Source organism: Triticum dicoccoides, chromosome 7B, assembly GCF_002162155.2.
Source record: "Triticum dicoccoides isolate Atlit2015 ecotype Zavitan chromosome 7B, WEW_v2.0, whole genome shotgun sequence".
Lineage (NCBI taxonomy): Eukaryota > Viridiplantae > Streptophyta > Magnoliopsida > Poales > Poaceae > Triticum > Triticum dicoccoides.
Window position 1 is genome coordinate 312,463,400 of NC_041393.1, and position 20,207 is coordinate 312,483,606.

Genomic DNA, 20,207 nt, shown 5'->3' on the forward strand with positions numbered 1-20,207 from the left:
TATTGATTCTGATAACTTAGGTACCATCACCGCGGTAAATTTGACCCTAATTTTTTTGTTGTTGAAAAATATAACCCCGATAATTTTCTCTGTAGATAGTTGATAATACACGCGTCACAGACTAGATAACTTACACACAAACACCACAATAATTTTGAGTCGCGAGTATTTTTTTTGAAAACATACTTTCGATAAATTTTGTGTAAATAGCACGATAATATATGCACCATAGATTTGATAACTTACGTCTAAAATACCATAATAATCTTTTTGTTCGGTGGAGAAAAAGTTGTTGTAAACATACAATGGTAAATTTTGTGTACATAGCATGGTATTTTAAGCACTGCGGACCTGTTAAACTGCCTACAAAGACCATGATAACTTTTTGACCCCGGATTTTCTTTTTCAAACATACCCCTGCTATTTAAAAAAAACTATGGTAGTATAAGCAGCTCATAACCGATAACTTACATACAAACACCATGATAACTTTTACCCTAGGAAAAAGTTGTTGAAAAATATACCCTGGCTAACTTATTTGTACATAGTATGATAATATACGCCTCATAGACCTGATACCTTACGTCCAAGCACCTCGTTAATTTTAACTAGGAGAATAATCATTGCAAAGCCACAGTTTCTGTGCAAATAACACGATAATATACGTCCAAACACCGTGGTAATTTTGGATATGAAAAAGTTTTAGAGAATACTCGCAGTAATTTCTATGTAAATAGCATGATAATTTAGGCCTCGCAGACATGATAATTTACATACAAATGCTGCAGTAATTTTGACTAGGTGAAAATTTATTGAGAAAGTAATCCCCGTTAATTTCTATGTAAACATAAGGGTAATTCACGCGCTGCAAACATGATAACTTATGTACAAACACCGTGTTAGCTTTTAACTCGAAGAAAAAGATGTTGAAATATAGTACCCTGGTAAATTGTGTGTAAATAACACAGTAATATTACGCGCCACAATCATGATAATATTCGTACAAACACCACGGTTTACCCAGGGAAGAAGTTGTTAAAAACATATCCATGATAACCTTTGTGTAAATAGTATGATAATTTACTAATGCAGATATGATAACTTGTGTATGAACATCATGGTAACTTTTCTGATTTGGGGGTGTAAAAATTGTTGAAAACGTACATGCAGTACCTTCTATGTACCTAGCATGATGATTTACACACCGCAAACATGATAACTTTGGTACAAAACACTGTAGTAAATTTGCCCAGGTGATTTTTTATGAACACACCGTAACTTCTGTCTAAATAACGTGATAATTTACTCATCGCAGATCTGATTAAACGTACAAACACCATGGTAACATTGACCCGGGGGGGTAGTTGGAAATACACCCTGATAACTTATCTGCAAATATCATGGTCATATATGAAGCCCATACCTGATAATTTAAGTACAAACAGGGAAAAACCTATTGAGAAAACATACCCCAAAAACTTGAGTGAGAAAAGCATGGCAACATTAAAACTTCGTACCTGATAACTTACATGCAAACATCATAATATTTTGTATCTGAAAAGGAGTGAAGAGGACGCCTGGGTTTATGAACCGTGTGAAACGTGCAGAAAAATGATAGAACTAGGGCGTACTATTCTAAAACCCGTACAAGTGAGGCTGCCGGCCTGAATTTTCACTTACTAATCACAACCATTTTTGTTTATTCTCGCCTCATGAAGATACAACTAGCATATAAGTTGTATGTAATCAGAGCATCTCCAATAGACGGTCCAAATGTAAAAATACCTAACTTTTGGACTGTTTAGGGCAAAAAACGCTGCTCCAACATACGGTTCATATGCAAAAAAAATTGGACCGCGACCTCCTCGTGATGTAAAATGCAACACCTCGCGATGCAAATATACATCAGATGCATCTGGTCCAAAACTAGCCGTCGCCCGTGAACGCCCAGCCGCCACTTCATTTCCGTTCCCCCCCGCCCGCGCCCATCCGCCCGCCGCCGCCCCCTGCCGTCCGGTGCCGCCATGGCCGATGCCGACGCCCCCGCCGCCTTCTCCGCCGCCGCCGTAGCCGGTGGCCTGACCCACGTGGCCGCCGCTGCTGCCGTCGCTGCCATCCGCCCGCATCCGCGGCCATGCCGCCGCCCCCCGCCCGTCGGCCCGGATTGGCGCCGCCCCGGCCGGTGGCCACCGCGCATGCGGCGAAGGGACGAGGAGGCAGCGTCAAACGGCCAGCCAACCGCAGTCGCAACTCGGCCGACAGTTCTACGCGGCCAGTGAAGGTCTCAAAGGCGGCCGCGGCGGCTCGGGGCAACGAGTCGCAGACGGTGCGGCCGGCGGCCTCCTCCAGCAGTCACACATCCATTTCTCCACCTCCCCCGCCGCCACCGCCGACCGTGGAGGAAGATGTGGCCACGCGATGGCCACCGCCTCCAACATGTTCGACGAAATGTCGCAAAGGTATAAATTTTGCGGTTGTGCTTTCGTTTGTGCTCTCGTTTGTTGTTTCAAAATTTTTGTGTCCTTGATTGTTTGTGCGTGCAATTGTAGTGTTGATGATGAAGCTTTCATGTGCGCAACAAATGTGGCAAATGATGATTACATATATGAGTCACAAGAATATGAAACCCAATGTGACGATGACAATCTTGATGTGGATGATGATGGGAGGAGGCATGGGAGAGGCCATGGGTGGAGCCATGGGTGGTGCCATGGGAGGTGCCATGGGTGGTTACATGAACATGATTGGAGGTTTTATGAGTGGTGCATTTGGCGGAAACATGGGAGGTGGCTTCAGTGGCAACATGGAAGGTCGCTTTGGCGGCATGGGAGGTGGCTTTGGCGGCATGGGAGGTGCTTTTGGCGGCAACATGATGGGTGGCTTGAGAGGTGGCTATGGCGTCAACATGAGTGGCGTTGGAGGTGGATATGGCGGCAACATGGGACGGAATGAAGATGGTTCCGGTGGTGCTCACGGCAACGAGAGTTCACCGCTTATTGAGAACGTCGACAAAGACAGTGGTGGAGATGATGATCATACCACGGTTCACAACATCGGTGAAGTTGATGACCTGAATGAGTAATATTTATGTGCATTTGAATTTCTAGGGCGAAAAACTTTGATTGAGACGATGCTCTTTTGGTAGACGAATTTGATATTATGATGGTGATGCACTTTTGATTAAAACTATGATGATGATGCACTTTATTTTCAAATTTTAGTTCCTATTTCAATGCAAAACCGCGGCTGAACAGTGGCTGGCAGCAGCCGCGCGGCTGTTTTCAGATTTTTACATCTTTGGTTTGGACCATCTATTGGAGTTGCAAATTTGGACCATCTGTTGAAGTTGGGCTTTTTTCGGAGCTCCAAAACGCATTTTTTGACGGTCCAAATTTTACATCTTCGATTTTGGACCGTCAATTTTTAGACTATCTATTGGAGATGCTCTTATTAACTGAGCTAGCGTAGCTGGATATTGCAACTTAGTTTTGTATGGGAGGGTCTGGGTTCGATTCCTTGAACGCCTTTTTTTTTTGCCTATTTTAAACTACATGCCCCAAAAAACTAGAGAAGATGGGATCAAAGGAGGGGGTCGCTCCGGAGGAGATGGGATCGAAGGGAGAAGAGTCATGTGGTACTTTTAGCAATGTGGCACACGCGTGCCAAATATCGCGGTCCATATTTGTATTTAGGAACGGAGGAGTACAATTGGTTTTATATCACTCGAAAAAAGAGAAACTGGTTTTATAAAGAGCGAAAGCCTCTACGACACTCGCATGGAAGGGACGACGATCCCTTTGAGTGGCTCTCCGAAGTACCACCTTATCACTCCCGTCAAAAAAAAACCCCCACCTTATCACTCTTGCATTTGTTTTCCCCATTTTATTCTGATATCGGCTGCTTAACTTCGACCGTCCGATCCTTATCACTCCTGCACGCGCACCCTCCGCTCCTTCCCACTCGCCCCGCCGCCGTATCGCCCCGCGCCGCGTCGCCGTCGTCGTTCGCCGGCCATTCGACTCGCTCCCTCGCCCACGCTGCCGCCTCTCCACCCTTAGACCGCCTCCTTCGAGGCCTGCTCGCGTCGCTCCCCCGCCCACCGACGCACGGCCACCGTCAGTGTTCGCGCCGGCCTCGTTACGGCCAGCCATTCGGTCTGCTCCGTGCCCTTGTGGCTGTACGCCAACTTGCAGGATTGCGGCGGAAACCCTCGTTTATTCGTAAGCTTGGTTTCACTTCTCACTAATTTTTTATGTGCTGTCTTCTGTGTCCCAGAGAAATAAAATCCATTTTTGTAGGTTCTAAGTTCCAACCAGTCCGTATAGGCATGTCAATTATCAGATTTCAGCTTAAATTGTTACACCCTTACATTCTTCTAAAATTTAAACTTATAAAGTTCTACTGGAATTTAGATATATCGGGCCAACATGCAAGTACATAGGTGTTTTTCTCGTTTGATCACCTAGCTCGCTTTCGGTTATTGTTTCCCAAAAAATTATGCTCACTCAAAATTAATCTTGCTTCCTCAGCTTTATGAGTGCGAGGCAGTGTTTTTAAGAGCACTGTCATGGCGTCTCCTGCTTCTGTTACCAACCTGGGGAGCAACGGAAGGCCTGGTCCACTGCCGACAGCGGCAGTGAGGAGAGGGCACTTGGTTTCAAGGATCAGTTTCACGGGCTTTGACGGTGTCCGGAGGTGGCCATGTGCACCTGGAAGACTATGTAGATGTATGGTCATAACTAACTTGATCGATGAGAAGGGAGCTCAGTTCTCATCAAGAGCAAGTGTGAACGTTAAAGCTGATGATGACAGTGATCTTCTTTCAAAGCCCCCGCAGAGGCCAGTTCGGCTGAATGGGCCACCAGCAAGCATGGATACAGCAACAACATCAGCACCTGCCAGGAAGCCAGCAGGCGTAACATTGCAAGACCGAGAGAAGGTCCGAGAGTCATTGGATGAGGTGTTGGAGAAGGCAGAGAAACTTGAGGCCTCGAGCTCCAGAAATGTGGATGGTGAGAACCGTGCATTGAGACAGAATGATGTGGCAAAGCCTAATAGTTCAGTGCCAATAGTGGTGGAGGAAGGCTCGAATTCCAAAAGGACAAAAACACTAAAGAGTGTATGGAGAAAGGGGAACCCTGTGCCCACTGTACATAAGGTGATTAGAGATCGGCCACACACTGAAACTAGGGATCAGTCCATATCTGCTGCTGAACCTTCAGTGTCATCTCCATCAAAACTAGCACCTCACCTACAAACAAGACCTTCTGTAGCACCACCACCTCGTCGCCCTGTCAAAGCTGACACATCAAAGGAGAAAAAAGGACCCATCCTGATCGACAAATTTGCTTCCAAGAGACCAATGGTTGATCCAGCTGTAGCTGAGGCACTGGTAGACCCTGTCAAGCCAGTACGCGGTCCACCAGCCAAAGCGAAGGATAATCGTCATAAAAAATTTATTACACCAGCTGGTCCCCGCCGACGTATGTCAAATGATGATCGATCAGTTGATGACGACGCTCCAGTGCGCAAGGGAAGGAGGTGGAGCAAGGCAAAACGTAGGGCTGCCAGGCTTGAGGCTTTAGAAGCTGAAGAGCCTGTTAGGGTTGAGATCCTTGAAGTTGGTGAAGAAGGTATGGATGTTGACGAATTAGCATATCAACTGGCAGTTGGCGAATCAGAAATTCTGCGCTTTTTATCAGTGAGAGGAGCAATGCTTGACAATGTTCAGACTCTTGATAAAGATTTGGTTAAGATGGTTTGCATGGAATATGAAGTTGAAGTACTGGAAAATGGTCCGGTGAGAGTGGAAGAGATGGCAAAGAAGAATGAGTTCCTTGATGAGGAGGATTTGGATAAACTGGAAGTAAGGCCTCCCATTGTAACTATCATGGGTCATGTTGATCATGGGAAGGTACCACGTGTTATATAAATTTTAAGACTTAATTATTCTGACCACTGTTTGACATTTCTACTTCTGTCTGCAGACTACTCTTTTGGATTATATACGCAAGAGCAAGGTAAATTGGTAATAGCTTATCCTTGGCATGTCCTTTGTCTGTGACATGGGGTAGACATGTTATTGTTGGCATTCATACACGGTAACAACCATTTACAAAGAATTGTATGTCTAACCGAAGTGACATACAGGTGGTGGCATCTGAAGCTGGTGGAATAACACAAGGAATTGGAGCATATCAGGTTCTTGTGCCAGTTGATGGAAACCCTCAGGCTTGTGTTTTTCTTGATACTCCAGGGCATGAGGTATAGCAATATATATTATTTTCGTATATTTTTCTCACTTCCGCATGTCATATTACTCTTCCTAATCATTGACACAACAGGCGTTTGGTGCAATGAGAGCTCGAGGAGCAAAGGTAACTGATATCTGTATCATTGTTGTGTCTGCGGATGATGGCGTTCAGCCACAAACAAATGAGGCAATTGCGCATGCAAAGGCAGCCAGAGTCCCTGTTGTAATAGCTATAAATAAGGTCTATTTTCTAGCCACTCTCTTTCTTACTTGCAACAATTCAATTTATTTTCCACTTTCTCATATTTCAGTCACCTCATATGCAAGCAGGTGGACAAGGAGGGAGCTAATCCAGAACGAGTCATGCAAGAGCTTTCCCAGATAGGACTTATGCCAGAGATGTGGGGTGGTGACACCCCGATGGTTCAGGTTGTTTATTGGCACACTCTGGAAAAAGGAAGTTCCTTACCGTAGCCACTTATTACCTATCTTGAGCTGATTTAGTTGTGATATCTGTCAGATAAGTGCTCTTAAGGGAGAGAATGTTGATGAGCTATTAGAGACTGTCATGCTTGTTGCTGAGGTATACTTTTGGTTAGACTTTCTTTTTTGCTTTTTGTTGTAGTTCCCTTTTGACTTGCTTTTGTTGCGAACTTGAAGTTGCTAGAATTAAAAGCCAATCCTCATAGAAATGCAAAGGGTACGGTTATTGAAGCATGTCTTGACAAGGCTAAAGGACCTCTTGCCACCCTAGTTGTACAGAATGGAACCTTGAATAAGGGCGATATTCTTGTTTGTGGTGAAGCTTTTGGAAAGGTTTGTTTCTTTATTTCCTACTTGCTGAACATGATTTCATTCAGTATATGGACTGGACTAGCCTTGCATTTGAAAAACAGAAGCTAGCACATATAATTGACATTAGCTAGCACATGTAATTGTTGGCCAATTGCTGTATAACATGGCACGGGTATTATGGCAGATCCGTGCAATGTATGATGATCGTGGAAGCCTTGTAGACCAAGCAGCGCCATCCAACGCCGTGCAGGTTTTCCCTCTTTCCTATTTCTGCCATTCATTTTCTTGTGATTCCTTTTTAGTCCATTTTATAATTCTGTCATATTTTGTGACAAAGGATTCTATTACATTCAATTTTATTTCCCCGAAATCTAGTAATATCATGTGATATTCTGTATCTTTCATGGAGAGCTAACTTTTTATTAGATCAAAATATATACTAATTTGAATGGTGATGCTAGGCATTGGCCAGGCGATCGAATCGGTCGACCGGTGTTGCAGTCGCAGGAGCCCACCTCTCTCTCGGTAGCCTTTTTCTGTGTGTGTGGCGGCTCAGCTTGGGAACGGGAGGACTGATGCCTCCTTCTAGGTCAGCACCTCCTCATGGGCTTGGGCCCTAAGTGACAAAGCTAGATGGGCTTGGCCCATACCGGTTCAACACTCCCCCTCAAGATGGGTGGTAGATATCTATCATCCCCATCTTGTCACATGCCAAGTTACAGTCCTTCGTTCCCAGTCCCTTTGTCAAGCAATCTGCAAACTGTTGCCCAGAGCTGACGTGAGTAAGACTGATGATCCCAGCATCAAGTTTCTCCTTAATGAAGAAGCGATCAATTTCCACATGTTTTGTCCTATCATGCTGAACTGGGTTATTAGCAATGGCAATAGCTGACTGATTGTCACACCACACCTTCAAGGGTCCCTTCCTCAGAAGTTTCAACTCGCTCAGTAGGTACTTCACCCAGAGCATCTCACATAACCCTTGAGATAATGCTCTATACTCGGCTTCTGCTGTTGATCTAGACACAACAGCCTGTTTCTTGCTTCTCCATGACACCAAGTTTCCTCCCACAAACACACAGTAGCCAGAAGTTGATCTTCTATCATCTTGACAACTGGCCCAATCAGAGTCACTATAGCCATCCACCTCAAGATGTCCACTCTTCGCAAACCACAACCCTTTACCCGGAGTCCCCTTCAAGTATCTCAGAATTCTGTGCACAATATCAAGATGCCCACTCCTTGGTTCATGCATGTATCTGCTCACCACACCCACGGCATACGTAATGTCAGGCCTGGTATGACACAAGTACAATAACCTCCCAACCAGTTTCTGATAATCTTCCTTATTCACCAGCTCGCCTGACTGAGCTGTCACTTGATGATTTTGTTCAATCGGCGTAGGGGCTGCACGACATCCCATCATGCCCATGTCACTCAAGAGATCCAAGGTGTATTTCCTTTGGCACAAAGATATTCCCTTCTCTGTCCGGGCCACTTCAATCCCAAGGAAGTATTTTAGGTTGCCCAAATCCTTCACCTCAAACTCATAGCTCAGACACCCCTTCAATCTCTTTATTTCCTCCTCATCATCTCCGGTGATGATAATGTCATCCACATAAACTGCAAGAATGGTGATCTTTCGATTAGAGAGTGAGTGTCTGTAGAACACCGTGTGGTCACCATTACATTGACCATACCCCATAGCACGGACAACACGTCTGAACCTATCGAACCAAGCCCTCGGCGATTGCTTCAGTCCATACAAGGATTTCTTCAGCCTACATACCTTCCCCGTGGTCTGTGAAGTACCAAAACCTGGTGGTATCTCCATGTACACTTCTTCCTGCAACTCACCATGCAAGAAGGCATTCTTGACATCTAATTGATGCAATTTCCACCCAAAGTTTGCAGCACAGGAAACCAATATCCTTACTGTGTTCATCTTTGCCACTTGAGCAAACGTCTCGTCATAGTCAATTCCATAAGTTTGACTATATCCTCTGGCTACCAATCTGGCCTTATACCGTTCCACCTTCCCCTCAGGATTCTGCTTCACTGTATAGATCCACTTACAACTCACTGCTTTCTTTCCTGCCGGCAATGTAGTTAGCACCCACGTCTTGTTTTTCCTCAGTGCTTCCAACTCTTCTATCATCGCTTCACGCCACTTCGGATCTTGCTTTGCAGCCTTCCAATCCTTTGGGATTGACACAGTTTGAAGAGAGGCAACAAACACTCTATAGGAAGGAGACAAAGCCTGATAAGACACAACATTTCCGATATCATGATCATCAAAAACCTCCGGTGGTAAAGCCTTCTGTGCCGCTTCACGTGTCCCCTTTCAGAACGCAATAGGCAGTTCCACTGTGTCAGATGAGCTTGCACCACTGCCTTGTTGCTCCCCCTCCTGCACAAGTGGCTGCCGCCGAGAATATACCAGACGAGTGTCAGATGAGTCATGCACCTGTGGCACTTGTGGCTCTCGTCGAGAGTACACTAGGGGGGTCTTCTGCCACCGATCTTGAACAGGGAGCTGGAGATTACCAATCTGAATGGAACCCACTGTTGGCTGGACCTGAACCTGCACATCACCATCAGTGAGAGTACCAACCGGAATTGTACCCACAATTGGCTGGACTTGAACCTGCACATCATTAGTGCCCACAGAATCCTCCTGAGTGTGAGATACAGCCTTCTCCCCCTCTTGACCATCCTGCACAGAGTGTAAATGGTCAAGCCCTTGAAACAACACACTTAGATCTGTTGGCTCACCATAGAATGGCTCAGACTCCCTGAAGGTTACATCCATACTGACAAACTTGCGTTTCTCTGAGGGACAGCAACATTTATACCCCTGCTGACTAGAAGAATAGCCCAGAAAAATACACTTCACCGCTCGCGGATCAAGTTTTCCAACAGAAGGACGGTGATCTCGAACAAAACAAGTACTGCCAAACAACTTTGGGGGAACAACAAACTTAGTTTCTCCATATACTAGCTCACACGGAGATTTCATGCTTAGTATTCTTGATGGTGTCCGGTTGATCAAGTATGTGGCTGTCATAACTGCTTCACTCCACAAGAATTTGGGCACATTCATCGTAAACATCAATGACCGAGCAACCTCAAGAATATTGCCGATTTTTCCTTTCTGCCACTCCATTCTGAGGAGGGGTGTCTGGGCATGTAGTTTGATGAAGAATACCTTGATCAGACAAATAGGCCCCAAATGTGTTGTTCACATACTCTGTCCCATTGTCAGTCCTGATCACCTGCACCTGCACCTGAAACTGATTCTTCACCAAGGCATGGAAATTCTGAAAACAGCTAAACACCTCATCTTTGTGACGCATCATATAAATCCAAGTCATACGAGAATAGCAATCGATGAATGTAACAAAGTATTTCATTCCATTCATTGATACAACTGGGCTCTTCCATACATCCGAATGAATAAGCATAAAAGGAGAGATGCTCCTAAGCCCCTTGCTCACATATGAGGCTCGTGTGTGTTTGGCATATTCGCAAGCATCACATGTCAACTTGCCCTTGCCTATCCCACACATAACATCCGGAAAGATTCTACTCATCTTATCAAAAGATACATGTCCCATCCTACAGTGATGGATCATCGCCTCCTTCTCCTTGTCCTCCATGGTCGCAGCACACACCAAGTCCGGCTGCACCTCCTGGTCCATGTACCAGAGCCCCCTACGCCTGGTGCCAGTCCCAACCGTCTGGCTCGTCTGGCGTTCCTGAATCACGCAACCGAATTTGTCAAGGATCACACGACAGTCAATTTGATCAATTAGAGCACTGAAAGAGACCAAATTGACAGGAAAAGCTGGCACATGTAACACTGAGGATAGGGAGATGGTCGGAGTGCACTTGACTGTGCCAACCCCTATGACAGGCTGGTTTGTGCCATCAGCAGTTTGCATTGTGCCTGTGTGAGACGGAGGGTGCTTATGGTAAGACTCAAATATGCAGGAATTACTAGCAACATGCTTAGATGCTCCAGAGTCAAGAACCCACTCTGGAGCACTCTCATTAGAAGCAAGACATGCCTCATCCGGATTACCTTCATCAGTGGAGGCCCAGAGAGCAAAGTCTCCATAGTCAGCATCAGCTGCATCTTTGCCTTGTGACGTCCCAGTGTCTCCTGCCACTGTCATGTGAGCCCTTTGATCCCCTAAGTGTCCTGAGTAGCCACCTCTACCCATAGAAGCCTGACCCCTTGAGGTCCCTGAGTATCCACCTCTGCCTCTACCACGCCTGCCTCTGCCAGTTCCCCCTTTGTCGTATCCCCTGCCTCTGCCACGAGTTGGACACGCCCACTTCCAGTGACCTATCTCCCCACAGATATGACATTTGTTGGGATCGCTCCACTCCATGCGCTCAGTGACTGCAAATGTCGAAGCCGGCACAACCTTCATGTCTGCATGCTCAAGAGATAGCCGCACCTCCTCTTGAGACATTGCAGCAATAGTCTCCTCAATAAAGGGCAGGAGAGGTTGGTGCAACAGGGATGTCCTCCTGCCATGAAAGCAACCTCTAAGCCCCTCCAACAGTTTCAGCACACGCCTGCGTGCAATCCACTTGCGCCCTGACTCGATGCAAGCCGCATCATAGAGTTCCAGAGGGTCGCAGTTATCCTGCTCTGCCCACAAAGCCTGCAGCTCTGCCACATATGTCATCACTGACATGTCATCACCTTGATGCAGCCGACTGATCTTCCCCTCAATCTGAGCAATGAGCATGACATTGCCCTTACCTGAGTACAAGTTGGACAGAGTCGTCCATATCGCAGCGGATGTGGATAGCCCCTCCACAGAGCGTCCAATGGGGGGCACCACCGAGTTCAACAACCAGCCAGTGAGCACAGAGTTTATGACCTTCCATCTCTTTCCCTCCACAGTAGTCTTGTCTCCTGGTTCAGCAACAGCACCCAACAAGTGCCCATCAAGCTCCTTCTGTTCCACAGCCAGCAACGCCCTTCGGGACCAGCTCAGATAATTGGTAACCCCCTCTAACTTCATGTCCATGGGCGACAGTTCGATCTTCTGAGCCACTTCCTGTCGAGGAACGATGGCCCCAGATTTCGACTCCTCAAGGATCATAGCTAGCTTCTCGAAAGCCTCAGCAAGGCCTGTTGGCTCACTCATCTTCGGATACAGCCTACACAGCCAACAATAGCAGCAAGCACAGCCGCACACAGTCCTCTGCAGAATCAGCAGTCTCCAGTTCCCTTTCAATCAGCAGCACAACACTGCCCCACTTCTCCTTCCTCAGCAGCAGGACAGCAACCAACGGCAACCTCAGCTTCAGGCAGCTGCAGCACACTTCTCTCCTCTGACTTAGCCGCTGCACACAGCAGCAGTTCCAGCAGCACACCTCCTGTCAGTCCCCTCTACAGCCCCTCCCGCATGCGCACCTCCTCAGCTTGCGCCGCCCCCTTGTCTTCCTCACTCGCACGCAGCTACTGGCGCAGCTCCCCTGCAGCTGCGAGAGGCCAGCCAGCGCACAACCGCGAGAGGGAACAAGAAGGGAATGAGGGGAAGAGGGAGGAGCCCGCGCCGAGGTGAGCCCACTCCGCCTCCTAGGTCCGCCGTCGCCGCCCTACTCCCGTCAGGCCCCGTCGTTGCCGCCTAGGTCTGATACCATGTTGCAGTCGCAGGAGCCCACCTCTCTCTCGGTAGCCTTTTTCTGTGTGTGTGGCGGCTCAGCTTGGGAACGGGAGGACTGATGCCTCCTTCTAGGTCAGCACCTCCTCATGGGCTTGGGCCCTAAGTGACAAAGCTAGATGGGCTTGGCCCATACCGGTTCAACAACCGGCCGCCTAGGAAGCCATCTGACCCCCCCCCCTCCCCCCAGCATCGCTCATAGCAGCGTGCGTCCATGCTCGCAGCACCGCCATCTGGTTCCTCGTGGTTCCTCCACGGCTTGCAGCACCGCCATCACGTCTCACAGCACCGCTTGTCCCGGGCTCACAGCAGCGCTGTACAGCTTGCTGCAATGGGTGAGGAGAAGGAGGATGGGTCTTGCAGAACGGCTGTCCCTCGCGCAGCCATAGGCAGTGCTTTTCTTCCTCGTTGCGTCCGCTTGAGGTGGTACATGGAGGCCACCAGTTGGGCAGCGGCGCTTGGGCATATCATGTCCGCTTGCTGCGAGGAGAAGCCCATGGGCGGGAGGTAGGAGATGGGTGAAAGAGAGGCGAGAGAACAGGTCGGGGAGAGAGGCAAGTAGGGGTAAGGGAGAGAGAAAGCGGTGTGGAGGGTCCACGAGGGATGCGTGGCAAGCGCACGGGTGGGACGACATGAGCATGTGATCGCCCCACCAACAGGAATCGTTTTCCTAACTTAAGCATGCCACAGATTTCCATCATTCAGTTGCAGTGTTGCCCTTTTGAAAAGTTTACTTGTGTATTCGTAAAACAAATTCTCAAAGAAACATCATACATGTGCAATCTTTTAGAATAGATGTACTTGCAATTTTTTCTGCAGAAGTAAGACCATTTTTCTACTGTACAACAACAAAAGAACAATTTGTACCCATTTATTTGTTATCCAAGTTTTTCTGCGCATTTTTTTTGCAAGTGCACATATTAAAACATCCATTGATTTTTTTTTTCAAATATTTTGTAGATGTGGTAGTGGTACTTCAGGGAGCACTTGCACCTGGGTGCACACGTCTATTGTTGATATGTTACTGCTTGATTCATTTTCTTTTTCATTTCTACGTGATTGAACAAATATAACTTTGATGCCTTTCACATGGGAAGAGAGCGTCTTGTAGTGTAATAAATACATTGGTATAGGAGTGGCTCTCTGTTAAAAGATGGAAATTCCATTGGAATAAGAAACCTGGATCTTGATAGGTGGTGTATGTTAAGCTTCATGCACTAGCCAACGCAACCAAAAGTCCAAACTGATGAAAAGGGCTAGGCAATCCACATATACACTTGAACACCCTCTCTCACGTGCGACGCAGAAAGTCAACACGTGGATAGACTCGAAGGTATGACTCAAGAGGCCTATACGTGGACACAAAGGGGGGAATAGCAATATTTAGATAAATTGCGAAAGCCAGGACTTGAACTCAAGACCTAAGAAGCACGGACACGGGGACGGAAAGACGGGGATACGCATACGGGGATACGGGATACGGCATTTTCCAAAAACATCCATTTGGGGATACGGCGAGTATATATATAATAAAATAAAAATATGGCATGTAATATAGAATTAAGACAGAAAGTTAATAAGAAAGAAATATTTTTTGCCAAGTCCTTGATTGATCCTCATCCCCCGATGTCATGTTGTCATTGCATGCTGCATCCATCTTGCAAAACATATCAAACACAAACAGTAAAGAAGATTAGAGGACAAGACATACTTGAAAGATTAAAGGACAAGACATACTTGAAGCAACATGGAGCAGCAGCGCAAGCATTCAACCCAGCAGCACAAGATAGCAAGCAACATCCAGGATCCAGCAGCTTAATGGAAGAAATATGACGAATAAAAGAGGAAGAGGTTGAGGAATAGGTGGGGCTGTTGGGTTACCTGCGAGGCTACGCCTGGGAGTAAAGGCTGCTGGTGCTGGGGCTAGCGGTCGCCGAATCCAGGCGTCGCCGGCGGCGGCGGCTCGTTCAGTACGACCTGGGAGGGAGGGAGCACCTAGGTCGGGCCGAGGCTGATGAGAGCGTGCGGGAGACATATAGGGTTTGGTATTGGGTTGGGCCGAGGCTGGTTTTGGGCTGGGCCGTGTCCCAGATGTGTCCCACCGTATCCCTGTATTTTTTTCCTTTTTATTAATCGAAAATCGTGGGACACGGCTTAGTTCGCGTATCCCGGCGTATCCCAGCGTATCCCCGTATCCTGCCGTATCAGGATGGCAGTTCGGCTGATTCTGGCGTGTCCATGCTTTTTAGCTCAAGACCTTAGCTCTGATACCATGTTAAGCTTCATGCACTAGCCAACGCAACCAAAAGTCTGAGCTGATGTAAAGGGCCAGGTAATCTACATATACACTTCAACAATTGAGAGCATCACCTTTGCTATACTTTGCTTGGTTAGTACTCCCTCCGTCTCAGTTTACAAGTCCTACGCGTATACCTAGGTTGCCAATTTTATCATCCTAATATAAACTATATAACACAAAAATTATATTTTTTGAAAATAGAACATCTGAAGTTTATGTTTGTATACTTTTTGTAATATATGACTTGTATTAGGTTGGTCAAATTGACGACCTAGGGGTACGCGCACGCCCTGTAAACTGAGAGAGAGGGAGTAGTTTGTTCTACTTTAATTGTTTAGTGAATGGCAAGTGGTTAAATGCCTGGTGACTTGTGGCTTACATAGTTTTAAATCGTTGCGATTGAAATGTAGGAAGTTATTTTGTGGTGCTCCTGGATGCTTCTAAGCAGTACAACAGAATGAAAATGAACTCAAGAAAGTTAAGTGTATATTTTCCAAGAAATGGTTAAACTATATTGGGAAAGCTTTAACTTTTTTTGGTTAAAGAAATCGGAACATGAATTTCCTATTTATATGGACATTAGTTACTAACTAAAACTTATTGTTAGCGTAAAAGAAAATGACCACGGTAGCCATGGTGTTATTGTCTAGGGAGTAGGAGAAATAACAGTTTTTCAAAGTGAAGAGAGAATAGTTAGTATGTATTTCTAACTAGAAATGATACGAGAGATGAGAGGACATATCATTTATGCAAGGCCCAGGCTTTATATTCTGAAAGAAGGTCGCAGAAGTATTAGCTTTATTATATTTTGAAATGAAGGCTGTAGGGCTTATGATTTTTATAGTATAGTATTTTATGAAGGATCAAAGACGTCAACTAGAGGCGATGACTAGGTGGCTACAAATTTGAACTTTCTTAGTTGATTTAGGGACTGCGGAATTATAAGTTCTCTAAAATGCTATTAAATGAATCAACCTATGATACGGCAACACTTGCAACAAGGATAAACATGATAAGCAAGCAAGTAACACTCGAAGTAATTAACAAAGCTCGGGACGAAATAACCGAAGTGATGGGGTTTTGGTGATGTATCCCAAACCTCAGGTGGACTCTAATGGAGAGATGCGGCCACTAAGTACCCCAACGGCATTAAGTACCTTCTTGTCGAGCCTCGACAGACCAAGCCCTAGCTCATCACTAAGATGTAGGTCTTGAGGTGAGCTCTGAACCTCCACAAATCTCCTAGAGGAAATCCACAACCTTGGAGGCTTCCGCGCGGCCCCAATCGTCCAGTGATCCTCACGATCCCAAGAGAAACAAATTTCACACAGAACTCAAGTGGGAATCAAATTTGGCTTGGTGGAGTCATAGGTTGGGTCTCCTCTTTCTTTTTTCTTCAAACATCTCAAGGATGTAGGGCACAAGTGGTGGAGCTAGCAACCTTCGGAGTTCAACAATGGAGAAGAGAGAGTGTTCAAAGCCGTGGGCCTTCAGGAAACAAGGGACACCTTATATAGTGGCCCACTAAAACCTGACTGTTAACCAGTTCTGCGACACACAATGTTGTCTCTGGGCTTCACTAGAGTTTTGAGCTGAGCTCCAGGCAATTATCTGGGCAAGTCCAGTTGCTCCTGGACTCGCCCGAACCTCATCCGGAGTTCGGGGCCAACACGGAGTCCCATCCAGAATGTGAGGGTTAATATGCAAGCGAGCCCAGAACCTCCTGGGCTCACCCGGAGACCCCAAATTTGTTGTTTTTGCTGAGAGCTACTCTGACATCCAAATGCTCTGAAATTTGGTATGGACATCACATACTCAGGCATCTTTCTTCACAAAAAAATCGATTTTTTTAAAATTTATTTAATACTAGCAAAAATGCCTGTGCGTTGCAATGGGAGAAAACACCGGTTCCTATGATTCTGCAGGATCAAGAAACTATGTCGTTGGATGATAGTTGCTGATGACCAAAAAAATGATGGATCATTTGATCAGGACATGAGGTACGATTTTCAAGTAAATTGAGAACAAACATGAAAGATGAATTATGCATAAATTACCTCCATGTTATTAATAGAACCTGCGTCCGCAACCTTGTTAGCTTGTGTTCAACAAATCCAATCGACTGGGTAGTATTTTTTCAGCCTCTACTACTCGCTCATCTCGTCTAATCTTGGAAGCTCACGGGAGTCCTTAGGTCGTACGCCAGATCTCAATTGGAATCAATCATAATAAGAACGATGATCTTGCGGATAGGAATCTATAGAAAATATGCCCGTGTGTTGCAACGGAAGAACAAACACATAAATCTTGTTTGGACATGATAGAGACCTCAAGCAAATGATAGACCCTGCTTTACCTATATTGATGAATCATACACTTCCCATTTATCCATCCCGATACATGGTTTGTTCCATGATCTAAAATGGTGAAACCAGACCAGACAGAACCGTGCATGGTTACGAATTAAATCATACTTCGCTCAAGGAACGTGAACTCGGCCTTGACAGGGATCCAACATTATTGGAGTAGCATTGAGGATAATGCCCTGCTTTACACCAGAGAGTCCTCATGAGTTGGTGACGGGTACCAAAGACGGGCTTCTCCATGTCAACACGACACACCCCCTGCCTATGATTCCACCCTTGTTTTATTTTTGATCTTTTAGCCGACAAATTCCATACCTTCCACTAACTTTATATTTTATAATGTGTCTTTTTTTTGCATTTGCATTCCATCATTGCATTAAATAATTTACACCAAATTAAAAACTATGAACATTTCCAAAAAAAATTTGAGCCTTCCTTCTATTTTATACAATTGCTTTTCCAAATTCCTTTTGAGCCATTCCAAAAATCTCATGCCTTTTTCTACAAGTTTAGTCCCCAAACTTTGTCTTATTATCCTTTTTACTCTTTCTCTATTTATATATTTTTTGATGGATTCTCTATTTATATTTAATAATAGAGGAGAATTAGGAGATGGAGAGAGAGACCAGCCTAGCAACTAACCCGGCCGGCCCATTTGGCCTAAGACCCAGCCCAACCGCACCTTACCTAACCTAGCCCGATCGAACCCCTCGCTTCTCTCTCTCATCGATTCGATCCCTTTCTCCCACCTTATGCCGTCAGGGGAGGCGCCACAGGCGCATGCCTGATCCCTGGCACCCGCCGGCTCTGCCGGCTCCGCCCGACCCCGGCGAGGCTGCATCGCCGTCGGCCTCGCTCTTCCTCGCCTCACCTCCGTGCTCCTCCTCTCCTGCTGCATCAGGCCACCCGGCCCGACCGCTCTGCCTCCGTCCCTATGACGCCCGTGGCCACTACCGCCGGAACGGCACCCTGCACCGCGCCGCCGCATCTCCTGCTCTCGATGTCGTCTACTGCACCGAGCCGCGGCCTCGTCTGAAATGCACTGCCCCTCCTTTCTTCCTTCTTCTCTCCCTCATCTTCATGTCTCCTTTCTGCCCAGGAGTCGTGGATGCCATGGATCCGCCCGAGAATCCACGCTCCGGCCTTCCTCGCCGTCACCGGCGACCGCGGCCTCGCCGCCCGCCTCTGGATCCGCCTCCCCAACCCCTACCGCGCACGGATCGGTCCCTGCAAGCTCCAGCCCCTGCCGCCGTTCTCCATCTCGGGTTGAACACTCGAAAAATGCAGGGTCTTTTCGTAAGAATGGAACTTTTTCTCACTTAAAAAGGGACTGCGGGTTGAATTCCCAGAAACAGAGGGTCTTTTCTGCAAAAACGCCAATGACGTATAACCAGAAGCAATAAGCGCTTTATTGTTATATATAAGGGAAATATTTATAACAAACTTTTTGTTCACTCTGGGGCTCATCTGAGCCTGGAGCCAAAACGGCCCTGCCTCTCTACGAATATCCAATTCTGAGCCCGGTCTCATCTGCACCTGGTGAACAGTAAATATTTTTTTTTGAAAATTTAGAAAAATCCGATAAATTTTTTCCATGAAAGATATTTCATTGCATGTGGTGCGTGCCAAATTTCAAAGCATTTGGACATCCGAACAGTGCACAAACGGTAAAGTTTTTCACGGACCCCAAATTTGTCTTTTTTGCTGAGAGCTACTCGGACATTCAAGTGCTTTGAAATTTGGCACGGACATCACACACTCAGGCGTCTTTCTTCATATAAAATATCGTTTTTTAATTTATTTAATATTTGTAATGATTTTTTGTGGCCCTGGAGCCAAAACGCCCCTGCCTTCTCTCTAGGGTTTCTTCTCACAGAAATTAGTTGTGTCTATGATATATGAGGTCTTTGATTCCCACACTTTGTTCTTCACAAACCCCTCTAAATAGTACGACTGTCCTATGATTCAAGCATAAGAAACAAATCCATAAATTTAAATACCTCGTCTTTTTTTCTCCATTTTACTTGGGGATTTCCCTGTCACCTTTACTTCATATGCATGCAGACTAATACCAGAGCTTAGAACTCATGAATGTCATGAATTCCCCAATCACTTGTCATTTACACCAAAACCCACATAGGGGCTAAGATATACATTCATTTTTGGAGGGAATTACTTGGAATGATTCAAAAAAAAGATTTCTCATCTTATCAGTAGTCAACTCATGAAGGAACCATCTCTAATGATAAGTATTGTTGTACCTGAGAATGTTAATTTTCCTGAAACTGATAGATATTTTTATTATGCACTTATGATAACAATGCCATTGTTTGGAGATATGGGATCAAAGTTTGGAGTGACACCTTTAAATCTCCTTTTTGGTGGAATAGGTTTATACACGTATAAATTTTCATTGATATGATCCCAATATCAGATGTTGAGATTCTGCTATCCTTTTTTTATAACAAAAAATTAACGCGTCAGGCTGCATGAATTGGTTTTCCGAACCTGATTATACTTCTATTGCCTTCTGTTGCCAGCTCCAATGTTTCTGCTAATCTGCTATGAGAGGATATTCCAGAATGGCATAATTACTCACATTAGCTTGCTGCCATTTCAACCCTTTAGTCTTGACATATTTGTTAGAACTGTTAGGAAATATGCAACTTGTATACATATACATGAACATGTGGTAAATGTGCAGGAAACCCCTCATACTAGGGGGAAGATGTACAGGCAATACATGGAACATAGTATAACTCTAACACCCCCTCAAACTCAGGGTGGAGCCTGTTAGGACCGAGAGT

At 45.9% G+C, this 20,207-nt stretch overlaps 1 protein-coding gene across 1 annotated transcript in view; it reads left to right on the forward strand.

Moving 5' to 3' along the window:
* Positions 1-3,869: 3,869 nt before the first annotated feature.
* Positions 3,870-20,207, forward strand: part of LOC119341538 (translation initiation factor IF-2, chloroplastic-like) — a 25,549-nt gene continuing 9,211 nt past the window's right edge. Inside the window, exons 1-9 of the mRNA XM_037613409.1 lie at positions 3,870-4,220; positions 4,530-5,914; positions 5,988-6,020; positions 6,151-6,264; positions 6,345-6,494; positions 6,584-6,682; positions 6,774-6,836; positions 6,914-7,069; positions 7,233-7,298. Coding sequence (XP_037469306.1) covers positions 4,568-5,914; positions 5,988-6,020; positions 6,151-6,264; positions 6,345-6,494; positions 6,584-6,682; positions 6,774-6,836; positions 6,914-7,069; positions 7,233-7,298 — 2,028 coding nt within the window. The 5' untranslated portion in view covers positions 3,870-4,220; positions 4,530-4,567. The remainder of the gene's footprint in view (positions 4,221-4,529; positions 5,915-5,987; positions 6,021-6,150; positions 6,265-6,344; positions 6,495-6,583; positions 6,683-6,773; positions 6,837-6,913; positions 7,070-7,232; positions 7,299-20,207) is intronic.